General features: G+C 45.3%; 1 protein-coding gene across 8 annotated transcripts in view; it reads right to left on the bottom strand.

Moving 5' to 3' along the window:
• Positions 1-13,808, bottom strand: part of arhgef18b (rho/rac guanine nucleotide exchange factor (GEF) 18b) — a 93,964-nt gene that overhangs the window by 19,368 nt on the left and 60,788 nt on the right. For all 8 annotated transcript variants that reach the window (XM_045687926.1, XM_045687929.1, XM_045687925.1 and 5 more), the window contains 6 exons: positions 9,142-9,282; positions 8,881-9,002; positions 8,654-8,725; positions 7,446-7,493; positions 6,920-7,105; positions 1,806-2,051 (listed from right to left, as the gene is read on the bottom strand). In XM_045687926.1, coding sequence (XP_045543882.1) covers positions 1,806-2,051; positions 6,920-7,105; positions 7,446-7,493; positions 8,654-8,725; positions 8,881-9,002; positions 9,142-9,282 — 815 coding nt within the window. The remainder of the gene's footprint in view (positions 1-1,805; positions 2,052-6,919; positions 7,106-7,445; positions 7,494-8,653; positions 8,726-8,880; positions 9,003-9,141; positions 9,283-13,808) is intronic.

Genomic DNA, 13,808 nt, shown 5'->3' on the forward strand with positions numbered 1-13,808 from the left:
AGAGAGACCTGTTTCTAGCCACGGACATAGCCAAAGATCCTCATCATTAGGGACTCAAGGGAGATTCCCTCCACTTCCTGTGGAGTTGGGCAGGCCTTGATCTGACTAGTAGCCAGCCAGAATCGCCATGTTGTACCTGAACCATGTTGTGGTTATGGTAGTTAACTCCTCACTTCAGATGGCTAACCCAGTCAATTCAAGTCAAACCAACTAATACCCAGAAGTCAGCTCTGGCTATCAGGGGCATCCGCCTGTCTGCAGAATGTTCCGGGTGAAACACAGTCCTGCCTGCCGGCGTGAATGACCAGATACATTTAATGATATGAGGCTGTAATGTAGCAGGTAATTCATGTCAGCTGCATGCTAGTACTGTTCTGTGCTCAATGACATGCTAGCTGTTCCCATAGACATCCACTAGTTGAGCTAACGACACTCCATTTAAAACAAACTCACACAATACAAGTTTTTTGTTGTTGTTGAAGAGTAAAAGAGATGGAAAGAGAGAAGGATAGAGACTATTTCCCTGCGTGGGTGGCGTCCTGGTTGACTAGCTAGAACTGTATTCAGATATCTGTGTGTGTTTCCCCCATTACTGTGCTACTGCTGTGGTTATCACACTGCCCATCAGTAAACAGTCTAAGGGAAGTGGCAGGTGTGTGGGCTGTTATAGGAATCCAGACAGACAAGGGGGGAGAAGGGATGGACGGAGGGGAGGGAACAAAGGAGGGAGGGAGGGAACAAAGGAGGGAGGGAGGGAACAAAGGAGGGAGGGAGGGAACAAAGGAGGGAGGGAGGGAACAAAGGAGGGAGGGAGGGAACAAAGGAGGGAGGGAGGGAACAAAGGAGGGAGGGAGGGAACAAAGGAGGGAGGGAGGAAGGGAACAAAGAAGGGAGGGGTGGGAGGGAGGGAGGTAGTATCTTCAGTATTTGTGTGCCTCTGTTCTGGCATAGGGACAGAGCAAAGGGAACACTGAAACACAGCAGAGGTGATTGCAATGCTGGATGGGGAAAGATATGAGGGGGAAACAGAACATGATAGAGGCCTGTAGTGGACAAAAGGCAGTGTTAACACAGGCAGTGCCATTTAGGGCTTCCACCATTTTAATGTTGTCAACTGGGTGGGGCGTCCAACTTCATCGGCTGATCCCTCCTGGTGACCCTGTTGGAGTCATGTCCAACCGGGTCATCAGGAGGGATCAGCCAATCCTGAAGAAGAAAATTAACTACTTCAAAATTGAGATTGCATCAATGGAGCTGGCCATGCTGTCACAGACGATACAAAGATGAGTCCTCCATCTCGATGGGGAGAAGAGATCAGTGTGGGTTTCCAAAATGGCGGATCAGGGCCAACCACTCCTTCTTGGTCGTCACTAGTTACCACAGCCACAACGTCATAAACACTGCCTATTTCCACAATTTATCTTCTTAAAATGTGATTTTAAAACTACCCTTAACCCTAGCCACAATGCTAACCTTAAATTAAGACCAAAAAGATCAAAGAAAATTATGTTTAAGATATAGCCAATTTTTACTTTGAGTTTGTGCCATCGAGTGGAATTCCTCATTCTTGGGTCTTGGCTTGATACTGGGACATGGCTTGGTGAAATGGGTTGGTAGGTCACCAGATAACTTCAAAGCTTTAGTTGTTAACCACCAATGAGGTGTGGGGTTTGGGGCAAGTCGTGTTTTAGCCATATGCGACTGGTGCTGGTACGGATAGCAGAGCGATACCAATGGACATAGGGTGTAAGTGTAATGTGTGTGTGTGTGTGTGTGTGTGTGAGAGTGAGAGACATCATCCCCACCTCAATGGTCTTCCTCTTGATCTTCCTCTGCTGCTCGAGGCGTTCCTTCTCCTTCTCCACTGTGCGGGTCGACTCCCTCAGTCTCTCCAGATCCTGTTGGTACATCTCTCTCTGTCTCTCCAGGTCCTCCCTCTCTTCCGCCAGCTTCTCCTCCAGCCTCCTGCAGTCCTCCTCCCTCTGCCTCAGCATCCCCTCCATGGCCTCGGCCTGCAGCTGGTGGCGGTCCCGCTCCCTCTCCCAGCGAGCCTGGGGACAAACACAAGGTTCATCTCTACTTCATGCAGACTGGTATAATGCAGTTTTTCTTTGGAGTAGCCGCGGTTCAGGATTTTCTGGAACCCGCAAGTTCCCTGGCAAAATATTTCTTCGCATGTGTTAGATTTTTATTTTTTTATAGGCATCAAATAGTTGTTTACTGAAACTCCCAAAATCATCCAATTATTCTATTGTAATACATTTGAAGCAATAGGCTAACGGTCAACTATTTCAGCATCGTTTCGCGTTGCTTTGAGACAAGCGCGGGGGGGCTCATCTTAATAAATCAATACATTTTCTTTTCACTAAAATCTCCGTTTGGATATTGGTTAGGCTACAATACAATTAGGCTGTGGAAATGTTAAGTTGATGTGAGTGCTGCTCATAATCACCTTGTCTAGTTGGCTCAATTATCAACACTGATCAGAACATTTTGCCAGAATGCTTTGTAGTTTAACAAGTGGATTATTTTTCTCTTGACTCGTAATCACTTAGTAACCTAGGCCTACTCTTGACCAAAAGCCTGTAACTTGTCTTAAATCAATCAATGTGACTTTGTTTAACTGAATCTCTGTCTGTATATTTGGTTAATTCTCTGGCTGGGCAAATAAGTGGAGGTGGTAAAGGGAATGCATTCAACCCAACCCCTCTGAATTAGAGAGGTGCGGGGGGGGGGGGAACACTGCCTTGCTCAGGGGTAGAATGACAGATTTTTTACATGGTCAGCTCGGGGATTCAATCCAGCAACCATTGGGTTACTGGCCCAACGCTCTAACCACTAGGCTACCTGCCATATAGCTCATCTATGCGTTTGCTCATCTATCACTGAACAGAAGCATTTAGCTTGCGATAATGAAGCCTAAATCAAGTGTAGGTCTATTTAGCTTTTTTACATTTATTTATTTATTTATTTTATTTTACCTTTATTTAAATAGGCCATGGTGGCGAAGTAATTACAATATAGCAGGTCCCGTGTGGCTCAGTTGGTAGAGCATGGTGTTTGCAACGCCAGGGTTGTGGGTTCGATTCCCACGGGGGACCAGTACGGGAAAAAAATGTATGAAATGTATGCATTCACTACTGTAAGTCGCTCTGGATAAGAGCGTCTGCTAAATGACTAAAATGTAAAATGTAGCAATTAAACGCTGGAATGGTAGATGTGCAGAAGATGAAAGTGCAAGTAGAGATAGGAGCAAGATAAATAAAAAAGGAGCAAGATAAATAAATAAATACAGTATGGGGATGAGGTAGGTAGATAGATGGGCTGTTTACAGATGGGCTATGTACAGGTGCAGTGATCTGGGAGCTGCTCTGACAGCTGGTGCTTAAAGCTAGTGAGGGAGATATGAGTCTCCAGCTTCAGAGATTTTTGTAGTTCGTTCCAGTTATTGGCAACAGAGAACTGGAGGAAAGGCGGCCAAAGGAGGAATTGGCGTTGGGGGTGACCAGTGAGATATACCTGCTGGAGCGCGTACTACGGGTGGGTGCTGCTATGGTGACCAGTGAGCTGAGATAAGGCGGGGCTTTACCTAGCAGAGACTTGTAGATAACCTGTAGTCAGTGGGTTTGGCGATGAGTATGAAGCGAGGGCCAACCAACGAGAGCGTACAGGTCGCAATGGTGGGTAGTATATGGGGTTTTGGTGACAAAACGGATGGCACTGTGATAGACTGCATCCAGTCTGTTAAGTAGAGTGTTGGAGGCTATTTTATAGATGACATCACCGAAGTCGAGGATCGGTAGGATGGTCAGTTTTACGAGGGTGTGTTTGGCAGCATGAGTGAAGGATGCTTTGTTGCGATATAGGAAGCCAATTCTAGATTTAATTTTGCATTGGAGATGTTTGATGTGAGTCTGGAAGGAGAGTTTACAGTCTAACCAGACACCTAGGTATTTGTAGTTGTCCACATATTCTAAGTCAGAACCGTCCAGAGTAGTGATGCTAGTCGGGCGGGTGCGGGCAGCGATCGGTTGAAGAGCATGCATTTAGTTTTACTAGCATTTAAAAGCAGTTGGAGGCCACGGAAGGAGAGTTGTATGGCTTGATCTCGTAAAGGCAACTCCAAAATCCCGGGGAGGTTGTGAAATATGAACACAAGACTCACATATCATGAGGAATATACTTTTAATTTAAGACCGCACGCCTGCTCCCTAACAAAGCAGAGTGAAGGTAGGAAAGACATGAAACGTAAATCAAAAGCATGGGCTTGCCGGGGGCTCAGTTTCAAAATATCATCTTTTTTTTTTAAATGACAGCGGTTCCACATGTTGCCATGACGCAAGTTGTGTGGGAAAAAATATTATTTGTATTTGATTCCGTTATATTTCATTATATTCTCAGCCTACTATATAATATGTGGTGACTGATCAGGGCAGCCTAAGAGTTTGTCAGTTGAATGAACTATTGATTTCATTCGCATGGCTCAGCCATGTGGCCTATCAGCTGCACACACCAGTAACATCATTCAACTCAAAATATTACTTTCTAGGTTTTTTCTTATGGTGTATATTGAGCCTCTTTTACGCTGCTGCTACTCTCTGTTCATCATATATGCATAGTCACTTTAACCATATCTACATGTACATACTTCCTCAATCAGCCTGACTAACCGGTGTCTGTATGTAGCCTCGCTACTTTTATAGCCTCGCTACTTTATATAGCCTGTCTTTTTACTGTTCTTTTATTTCTTTACCTACCTATTGTTCACCTAATACCTTTTTTTGCACTATTGGTTAGAGTCTGTAAGTAAACATTTCACTAAGGTCTACTACACCTGTTGTATTCGGCGCACGTGACAAATAAACTTTGATTTGATCCTAATAAAATAGCAAAAACACCAAATCCATGTTTACTCCTGCTCCTCAACTTGCCGGCATGGGAGATATAATCAAAGGCTTATCCTAGCAAGAATGTGCTAAAAATGGGATTATGAATTGGGTTCTAAAAAAACACATTGCCAGATCTTTTTTTATACGCAAAATACAGTAAAGTCTGTCTGTAAAGGGTATGACATTCACCCTCTGTGTAGATCTATGTGCAATACGTGCTGCTCTGTTCTGGACCAACTGCAATTTCAATATGTCTTCACTGCCACACCCGACCTCCGTGTTCGGCTGCTGCTCGTGCTCCCCTGCCGCTTCCTCCCCCTACTCGATCGGCGATGAATGTTGTACACAAAATACATGGTAGACATGCTCAAACTATTATAGATGGTGCCTACCAAAACAAGCCATTATTATTGCTCTCTATTGACAGGGGAAATATCAACCTGTGTTTGGTTAAAACAGAGATTTTTTGCCCCAATGCTAAATTCAAGTGGGGAGTTATATGCAGCCATCTAGACAGCATGTCTTCCCTGTGGCTCAGTTGGTAGAGCATGGTGTTTGCAACGCCAGGGTTGTGGGTTCGATTCCCACGGGGGGCTAGTACGGGAAAAAATGTATGAAATGTACGCATTCACTACTGTAAGTTGACTATAGCAGGAGGAAGACAGCCAGTCTAATTATAGATGTAATCATCATTGTAAACGTTGACTATAGCAGGAGGCAGACAGCCAGTCTAATTATAGATGTAATCATCATTGTAAACGTTGACTATAGCAGGAGGCAGACAGCCAGTCTAATTATAGATGTAATCATCATTGTAAACGTTGACTATAGCAGGAGGCAGACAGCTAGTCTAATTATAGATGTAATCATCATTGTAAACGTTGACTATAGCAGGAGGAAGACAGCTAGTCTAATTATAGATGTAATCATCATTGTAAACGTTGACTATAGCAGGAGGCAGACAGCCAGTCTAATTATAGAAGTAATCATCATTGTAAACGTTGACTATAGCAGGAGGAAGACTGCCAGTCTAATTATAGAAGTAATCATCATTGTAAACGTTGACTATAGCAGGAGGAAGACTGCCAGTCTAATTATAGAAGTAATCATCATTGTAAACGTTGACTATAGCAGGAGGAAGACAGCCAGTCTAATTATAGATGTAATCATCATTGTAAACGTTGACTATAGCAGGAGGAAGACTGCCAGTCTAATTATAGATGTAATCATCATTGTAAACGTTGACTATAGCAGGAGGAAGACAGCCAGTCTAATTATAGATGTAATCATCATTGTAAACGTTGACTATAGCAGGAGGAAGACTGCCAGTCTAATTATAGATGTAATCATCATTGTAAACGTTGACTATAGCAGGAGGAAGACAGCCAGTCTAATTATAGATGTAATCATCATTGTAAACGTTGACTATAGCAGGAGGAAGACTGCCAGTCTAATTATAGATGTAATCATCATTGTAAACGTTGACTATAGCAGGAGGAAGACTGCCAGTCTAATTATAGATGTAATCATCATTGTAAACGTTGACTATAGCAGGAGGAAGACTGCCAGTCAAAGTAGTAGCGTCCTAATTGTGTAACTGTAATATCCGTTCCAAGACAAGGTTGAAAGCCTTCATAATATATATGTTTTGGCAGGGTTTTTATTTCAGCTGTTGAGAAATATGAGGTAGAGACATAGGCTACATCATTAAGGTTCAGAAGAGGGTGGTAGTAAAGAGAGAACCATGAAGGGAAGGGGGGGGGGGGTGAGCAGCAGCTACATAGAAAACATTTTGTGTGTAAAATAACATGTGCAGAACTTGCTCTGGATCCTTAGCATTGAGAAAGAGGTTTCGATGGGGGGCCACGGCCTTTTGTTTGTGCAGAAATAATCATGATGCTCATACTAACATGGTTTCTTTCTCTTAACACAGTGACATTTAATCACCTGCACGCGGAGTTGGAATGAAGACAACCCGGAAGGCTACAATAAATCAAATTAAGAACGCTGCCATTTCCACTGAGTCCCACCTGCTCCTGACGGTGCTGTGACTGCAGCTTGTGGAAGGTGGCCAGCTCCTCCCTCTGCAGGGCCAGCGTCCTCTGTTTCTCCTGCTCCAGGAGAACGTTGCCGCGGTGACGGCCAGGGAAGGAGGCGCGCTCGGTGAGTGAGGCCCGTTGCAGCTCGATGTGGCTGTCCTGCTTGGCGACGATGGCCTGAAGGGGAGACAGGAGGGGAAGGGAGCACGGGGGGGGGAGAGAAGAGCACGGGGGGGAAGGGAGGAGAGATGTGGGTCAACTTCTTGAAAGCATAAAGCATAAGACCATAACCAGTCAAAAGGTTAGTCTAGCAGTCTCCATGTGATGTCATTGTAACATTTGTGTTGACATGCAAACAGACTGGTTTCGGGGTCTAGCCCTGGTAAGAAGACTGCAGTTCTGTTGACTGTTCATGGCCCAGTCACACAGGACAGGAGGAGAGCTACATGTCATGTGGAGTATGTTGAGGTTGTCGAGAGGGTATCTAGGGAAACGTGAGTGTTGTGGTTTTGTTTACCTGCAGGCTGTAGAGTCTCTGAGACAGCATCAGCACCCGGTCAAAGAACTGGTTGAGGCAGAAACATTAGGAAAGAGAAGGTCAACAGACAACTGTAGGTTAGAGCCATAGATACACAACTGTTTTATACTGATGGTTTGGACACTCTGGGCACACCTTATAGTAACCATAATAACACATAAGGATTGAAGAAGCTTAATTATTTGGGATAGGGGGCGGTATTTTGACATCAGGATTAAAAGCGTGCCCAAAGTAAACTGCCTGCTACTCAGGCACAGAAGCTAGGATATGCATATAATTGGATAGAAAACATTCTAAAGTTTCTAAAACTGTTAAAATAATGTTTGTGAGTATAACAGAACTGATATGGCAGGCGAAACTTCGGGCGAAATCGTGCCCGATTGCAGTTCCTAGGGCTTCCACTTGATGTCAACAGTCTTTAGAAAGAGTTTCAGGCTGGTTTTTGAAAAAATGAGCCAGAAATTGTAGTTTTTCTAGGTGACTCCCATTTTGGCTGTAGTGTTTCCAAGCGCGTGAATGAGAGTGCGTTCTTTGATATTTTTGTCCGGTAAAGACAATAACAATTCTCCGTCTTAAATGTTATCGTTTATTTGCGTATTAGGGTACCTAAGGTTTGATTATAAACGTTGATTGACTTGTTTGGATAAGTTTATTGATAACGTTTGGGATTCATTTTGTATGCATTTTGAAGGAGGGAAACCGAGTGGATTATTGACTGAAGCGTGCCAGCTAAACTGAGTTTTTATGGATATAAAGAAGGACTTTATTGAACAAAAGGACCATTTGTAATGTAACTGGGACCTTTTGGAGTGCCAACAGAAGATGATCTTCAAAGATAAGGCATATATTATATCGCTATTTCTGTCTTTCGTGTCACAACTCCCTGGTTGAAAATGATTTGTTATGCATTTGTGTGCTGGGTGCTGTCCTTAGATAATCGCATGGTTTGCTTTCGCCGTAAAGCCTTTTTGAAATCTGACACGGCGGCTGGATTAACAACAAGTTAAGCTTATTTTGATGTATTGCACTTGTGATTTCATGAAAGTTTCATATTTATAGTAATTTAATTTGAATTTGGCGCTCTGCAATTTCAACGGATGTTGATAAGGTGTCCCGCTAGCGGCACGCCTATCCCAAACAGGTTTAACAGAGGTTAAAATACCAACTGAAATGAGCACATCTCCTACCTCAGCCTCAGGGAAGGTGTTGGACCAGATGGGGTTCCAGGTGGCTGGAGAGGCCTCCTCCTCCTCATCAGCCTGTACATCACACATACCACACCCACCATTACACACCCACCCTCCATTACACACATAACCCCCCCATTACACTCATACCCCCCCACACCATTACACACACAGACCATCACACACACATTACACACTGTTGTGTAGGGTGTGTGTATTTGACCCACCTGTGGCTGCTCCAGGGTCTGACTAGCCTGGATCTTCGTAAGCTGGGGATCAGAGCAGCCTTTCTGGGTCCCGTCTCTGGCTATATCCCCTCCACTGTGGTTCTTCTTCTTCACAATGCCTTCTAACATGCACACAAACACAGAGTGAAACGCCTTTTAGATCATAATACATGATTCTATGGACAGAGATAAGATCAGCATTCGTACACTAAGATGCTTTGTGGATACGGGGCTCAGAGCAGGCAGACGGAGTGGACTCACTCTTGTTGAGGATGATGGGCCTGCTGTCATAGCCCCCGAAGGTGTCTGCTCTCCTGGGCAGAGCCCCGGACCCTGAACCCTCCTCTAGACGTGAAGCTGGCTCTCTCACACCAGACAGCAACAGGTTCTGAAGACTCTCCACTGGAGGGGGAGGGGGGAGATGGAGAGAGAGAGATAGATGGAGGTAGGAAAGTAGAGAAAGAGAGAGATGAACAATGTTTCAAGGCTGTCTTTATGATAGGACAAGATTAGCGAGGAGCCAACCCTCCTACAGTAACAGATGGGTGTAGGGAGGAGGCAACCCTCCTACGGTAACAGATGGGTTTAGTGAGGAGCCGACCCTCCTACGGTAACAGATGGGTTTAGTGAGGAGCCAACCCTCCTACAGTAACAGATGGGTGTAGGGAGGAGCCGACCCTCCTACGGTAACAGATGGGTGTAGGGAGGAGCCGACCCTCCTACGGTAACAGATGGGTTTAGTGAGGAGCCGACCCTCCTACGGTAACAGATGGGTTTAGTGAGGAGCCGACCCTCCTACGGTAACAGATGGGTGTAGGGAGGAGCCGACCCTCCTACGGTAACAGATGGGTTTAGGGAGGAGCCGACCCTCCTACGGTAACAGATGGGTGTAGGGAGGAGCCGACCCTCCTACGGTAACAGATGGGTGTAGGGAGGAGCCGACCCTCCTACTGTAACAGATGGGTGTAGGGAGGAGCCGACCCTCCTACGGTAACAGATGGGTTTAGTGAGGAGCCGACCCTCCTACTGTAATAGATGGGTGTAGGGAGGAGCCGACCCTCCTACTGTAACAGATGGGTGTAGGGAGGAGCCGACCCTCCTACGGTAACAGATGGGATTAGTGAGGAGCCGATCCTCCTACGGTAACAGATGGGATTAGTGAGGAGCCGACCCTCCTACGGTAACAGATGGGTGTAGTGAGGAGCCGACCCTCCTACGGTAACAGATGGGTGTAGGGAGGAGCCGACCTTCCTACGGTAACAGATGGGTTTAGTGAGGAGCCGACCCTCCTACGGTAACAGATGGGTGTAGTGAGGAGCCGACCCTCCTACGGTAACAGATGGGTTTAGTGAGGAGCCGACCCTCCTACGGTAACAGATGGGTTTAGTGAGGAGCAGACCCTCCTACGGTAACAGATGGGTGTAGGGAGGAGCCGACCCTCCTACGGTAACAGATGGGTTTAGTGAGGAGCCGACCCTCCTACGTTAACAGATGGGTTTAGTGAGGAGCCGACCCTCCTACGGTAACAGATGGGTGTAGTGAGGAGCCGACCCTCCTACGGTAACAGATGGGTGTAGTGAGGAGCCGACCCTCCTACGGTAACAGATGGGTGTAGTGAGGAGCCGACCCTCCTACGGTAACAGATGGGTGTAGTGAGGAGCCGACCCTCCTACGGTAACAGATGGGTGTAGTGAGGAGCCGACCCTCCTACGGTAACAGATGGGTGTAGTGAGGAGCCGACCCTTGGCACTGTTATCAGAAAGCACAGCATTGATTTTCACTGTTACAGAGACCATACACAACTTAAAATCCTCTGGTGACACAGAAATGTTATCTCCACGGACAAATTAGATTGCATTAAGTGATTTAAATATTTAGATGGCTCACAACTTCCTCCAGCTGAATAAAGACAATACCGAGTAACTTACTGCTGGAGTCAAAGCACAGAGAGAGAATCTGGCAGCACATTTTAATTCATGGGCAATAAAGATAAAACAGCAGGTAAAAAACCCAAGGTGTTATTTTAGATTCTAAGCTAAATTTTGAATCACACATTAGGAATGTGCCCAAAATAGCTTTTACCACTTGAGGAACATTGCCAAGGTGCGGCCGTTTCTCTCTAAGGCTGATACAGAGAGACTCATCCACGTTTTTATTACAAGCAGGCTTGACTACTGTAATGCTCTCCTGTCTGGTGTACCCAAGAAAGCCATTGGTCAACTGCAAAACATACAGAATGCTGCAGCACGGGTACTGACCAAGACCAGACAGAAAGCACATATTGCACTGGTTTTAAAGTCTCAACACTGGCTGCCTGTGAGTTTTAGAATTCATTTTAATATTCTTCTTTTGGTTTTTAAATAAATCCACGATTGTGCACCCCAGTACATGTCAGACATGCTTTTAAGTTATGTACCCAGTAGGTCCCTTAGGTCCTCTGGCCTTTTAACTATCCCAAAGCCTAGGACCAAGAGGCATGGAGAGGCAGCCTTTAGTTACTATGCCCCCAGCCTCTGGAATAGCCTGCCAGGGGGGGGCTGAAACTGTGAACGTACGAGATCGGGCACAGCCTGCCAGGGGGGGGCTGAAACTGTGGACGTACGGGATCGGGTACAGCCTGCCAGAGGGGGGCTGAAACTGTGGACGTACGGGATCGGGCACAGCCTGCCAGAGGGGGGCTGAAACTGTGAACGTACGGGATCGGGCACAGCCTGCCAGAGGGGGGGCTGAAACTGTGAACGTACGGGATCGGGCACAGCCTGCCAGAGGGGGGCTGAAACTGTGGACGTACGGGATCGGGCACAGCCTGCCAGAGGGGGGCTGAAACTGTGGACGTACGGGATCGGGCACAGCCTGCCAGAGGGGGCTGAAACTGTGGACGTACGGGATCGGGCACAGCCTGCCAGAGGGGGGCTGAAACTGTGGACGTACGGGATCGGGCACAGCCTGCCAGAGGGGGGCTGAAACTGTGGACGTACGGGATCGGGTACAGCCTGCCAGAGGGGGGCTGAAACTGTGGACGTACGGGATCGGGCACAGCCTGCCAGAGGGGGGCTGAAACTGTGGACGTACGGGATCGGGCACAGCCTGCCAGAGGGGGGCTGAAACTGTGGACGTACGGGATCGGGCATACTTGATACAACATTTTGAACAGTAATGTATTGTTGTCTCTACCTTCTTGCCCTTTGTGAAGTTGTCTTCCCTGAGGCTCAGTTGGTAGAGCATGGTGTTTGCAATGCCAGCATGGTGTGTGCAATGCCAGGGTTGTGGGTTCGATTCCCACGGGGGGCCAGTACAATTTTGTATTTTTTTAAATGCATGAAATGAAATGTATGTATTCACTACTGTAAGTCGCTCTGGATAAGAGCATCTGCTAAATGACTAAAATGTAAATGTAAAATGTCTGTGCCCAACAATGTTTGTACCCTGTTTTGTGCTGCTACCATGTTGTTGTCATGTTGTGCTGCTGCCATGTTGTTGTCATGTGTTGCTGCTGCCATGTTGTTGTTATGTGTTGCTACCATGATGTGTTGCCATCTTAGGTCTCTCTTTATGTAGTATTGTCCCTCTTGTTGTGATGTGTGTTTTGTCCTATATTTTTATTGAATTTATTTTTAATCCCAGGCCCCCGTCCCTGCAGGAGGCCTTTTGATTTTTGGTAGGCCGTCATTGTAAATAAGAATTTGTTCGTAACTGACTTACCTAGTTAAATAAAGACTCAATAGAACATTTTTTTTAAATGTATTCATTGGATCAGTCTAAAACTTTGCACATACACTGCTGCAATCTAGTGGCCAACATTTAAATTGCGCCTAGACTCCTAAGTGATATCGTGGCCTTTCTCTTGCATTTCAAAGATGGAACAAAAGAAATAGAAAACGTATGTTTTTCTCTTTGTATTATCTTTTACCAGATCTAATGTGTTATATTCTCCTACATTAATTTCACATTTCCACAAACTTAAAAAGTGTTTCCTTTCAAATGGTATCAAGAATATGCATATCCTTGCTTCAGGTCCTGAGCTACAGGCAGTCAGATTAGGGTGTCATTTTAGGTGAAATGTCCCTACCGGCCTAGTGTGTCGAACTCGCTTCCCCATTTATTTATTTGTAGGCTATAGCCGTTAAATAATATAGCCTAAATAATCACATTTTCTTTAAGCTCCCTGTCTCCTAATCTATTTAGACTGTTCATTTTATATATTTTTTTGTTTTAAATTTGATTTTTTATTAATATTACATTTACATAAGTATTCTGACTCAGTACTTTGTTGAAGCACCTTTGGCAGCAATTACAGCCTCAAGTCTTCTTGGGTATGAAGCTACAAGCTTGGCACACCTGTATTTGGGGAGCTATTCAGAGACTTATCCTGAAGCCACTCCTGCATTTAATGTTTTTATTTAACGAGGCAAGTCAGTTAAGAACAAATTCTTATTTACAATGACGGCCTACCAAAAGGCAAACGGGTTCCTGCGGGGACGGTGGCTGGGATAAAAAAAAAATATATATTTTTTTTAACATACATACATGCATGTATATATACATACATACATATATATATATATATATATATATATATATATATAGGACAAAACACACATCACGACAAGAGAGACAACACTACCTAAAGAGACACCTAAGACAACAACATAGCAAGGCAGCAACACATGACAACACAGCATGGTAGCAACACAACATGACAACAAACATGGTAGCAGCACAAAACATGGTACAAACATTATTGGACACAGACAACAGCACAAAGGGCAAGAAGGTAGAGACAACATTACATCACACAAAGCAGCCACAATTGTCAGTAAGAGTGTCCATGATTGAGTCTTTGAATGAAGAGATTGAGATAAAACTGTCCAGTTTGAGTGTTTGTTGCAGCTTGTACCAGTCGCTAGCTGCAGCGAACTGAAAAGACG

This window comes from Salmo salar, chromosome ssa10, assembly GCF_905237065.1.
Source record: "Salmo salar chromosome ssa10, Ssal_v3.1, whole genome shotgun sequence".
In the NCBI taxonomy this organism is placed as follows: Eukaryota; Metazoa; Chordata; class Actinopteri; order Salmoniformes; family Salmonidae; genus Salmo; species Salmo salar.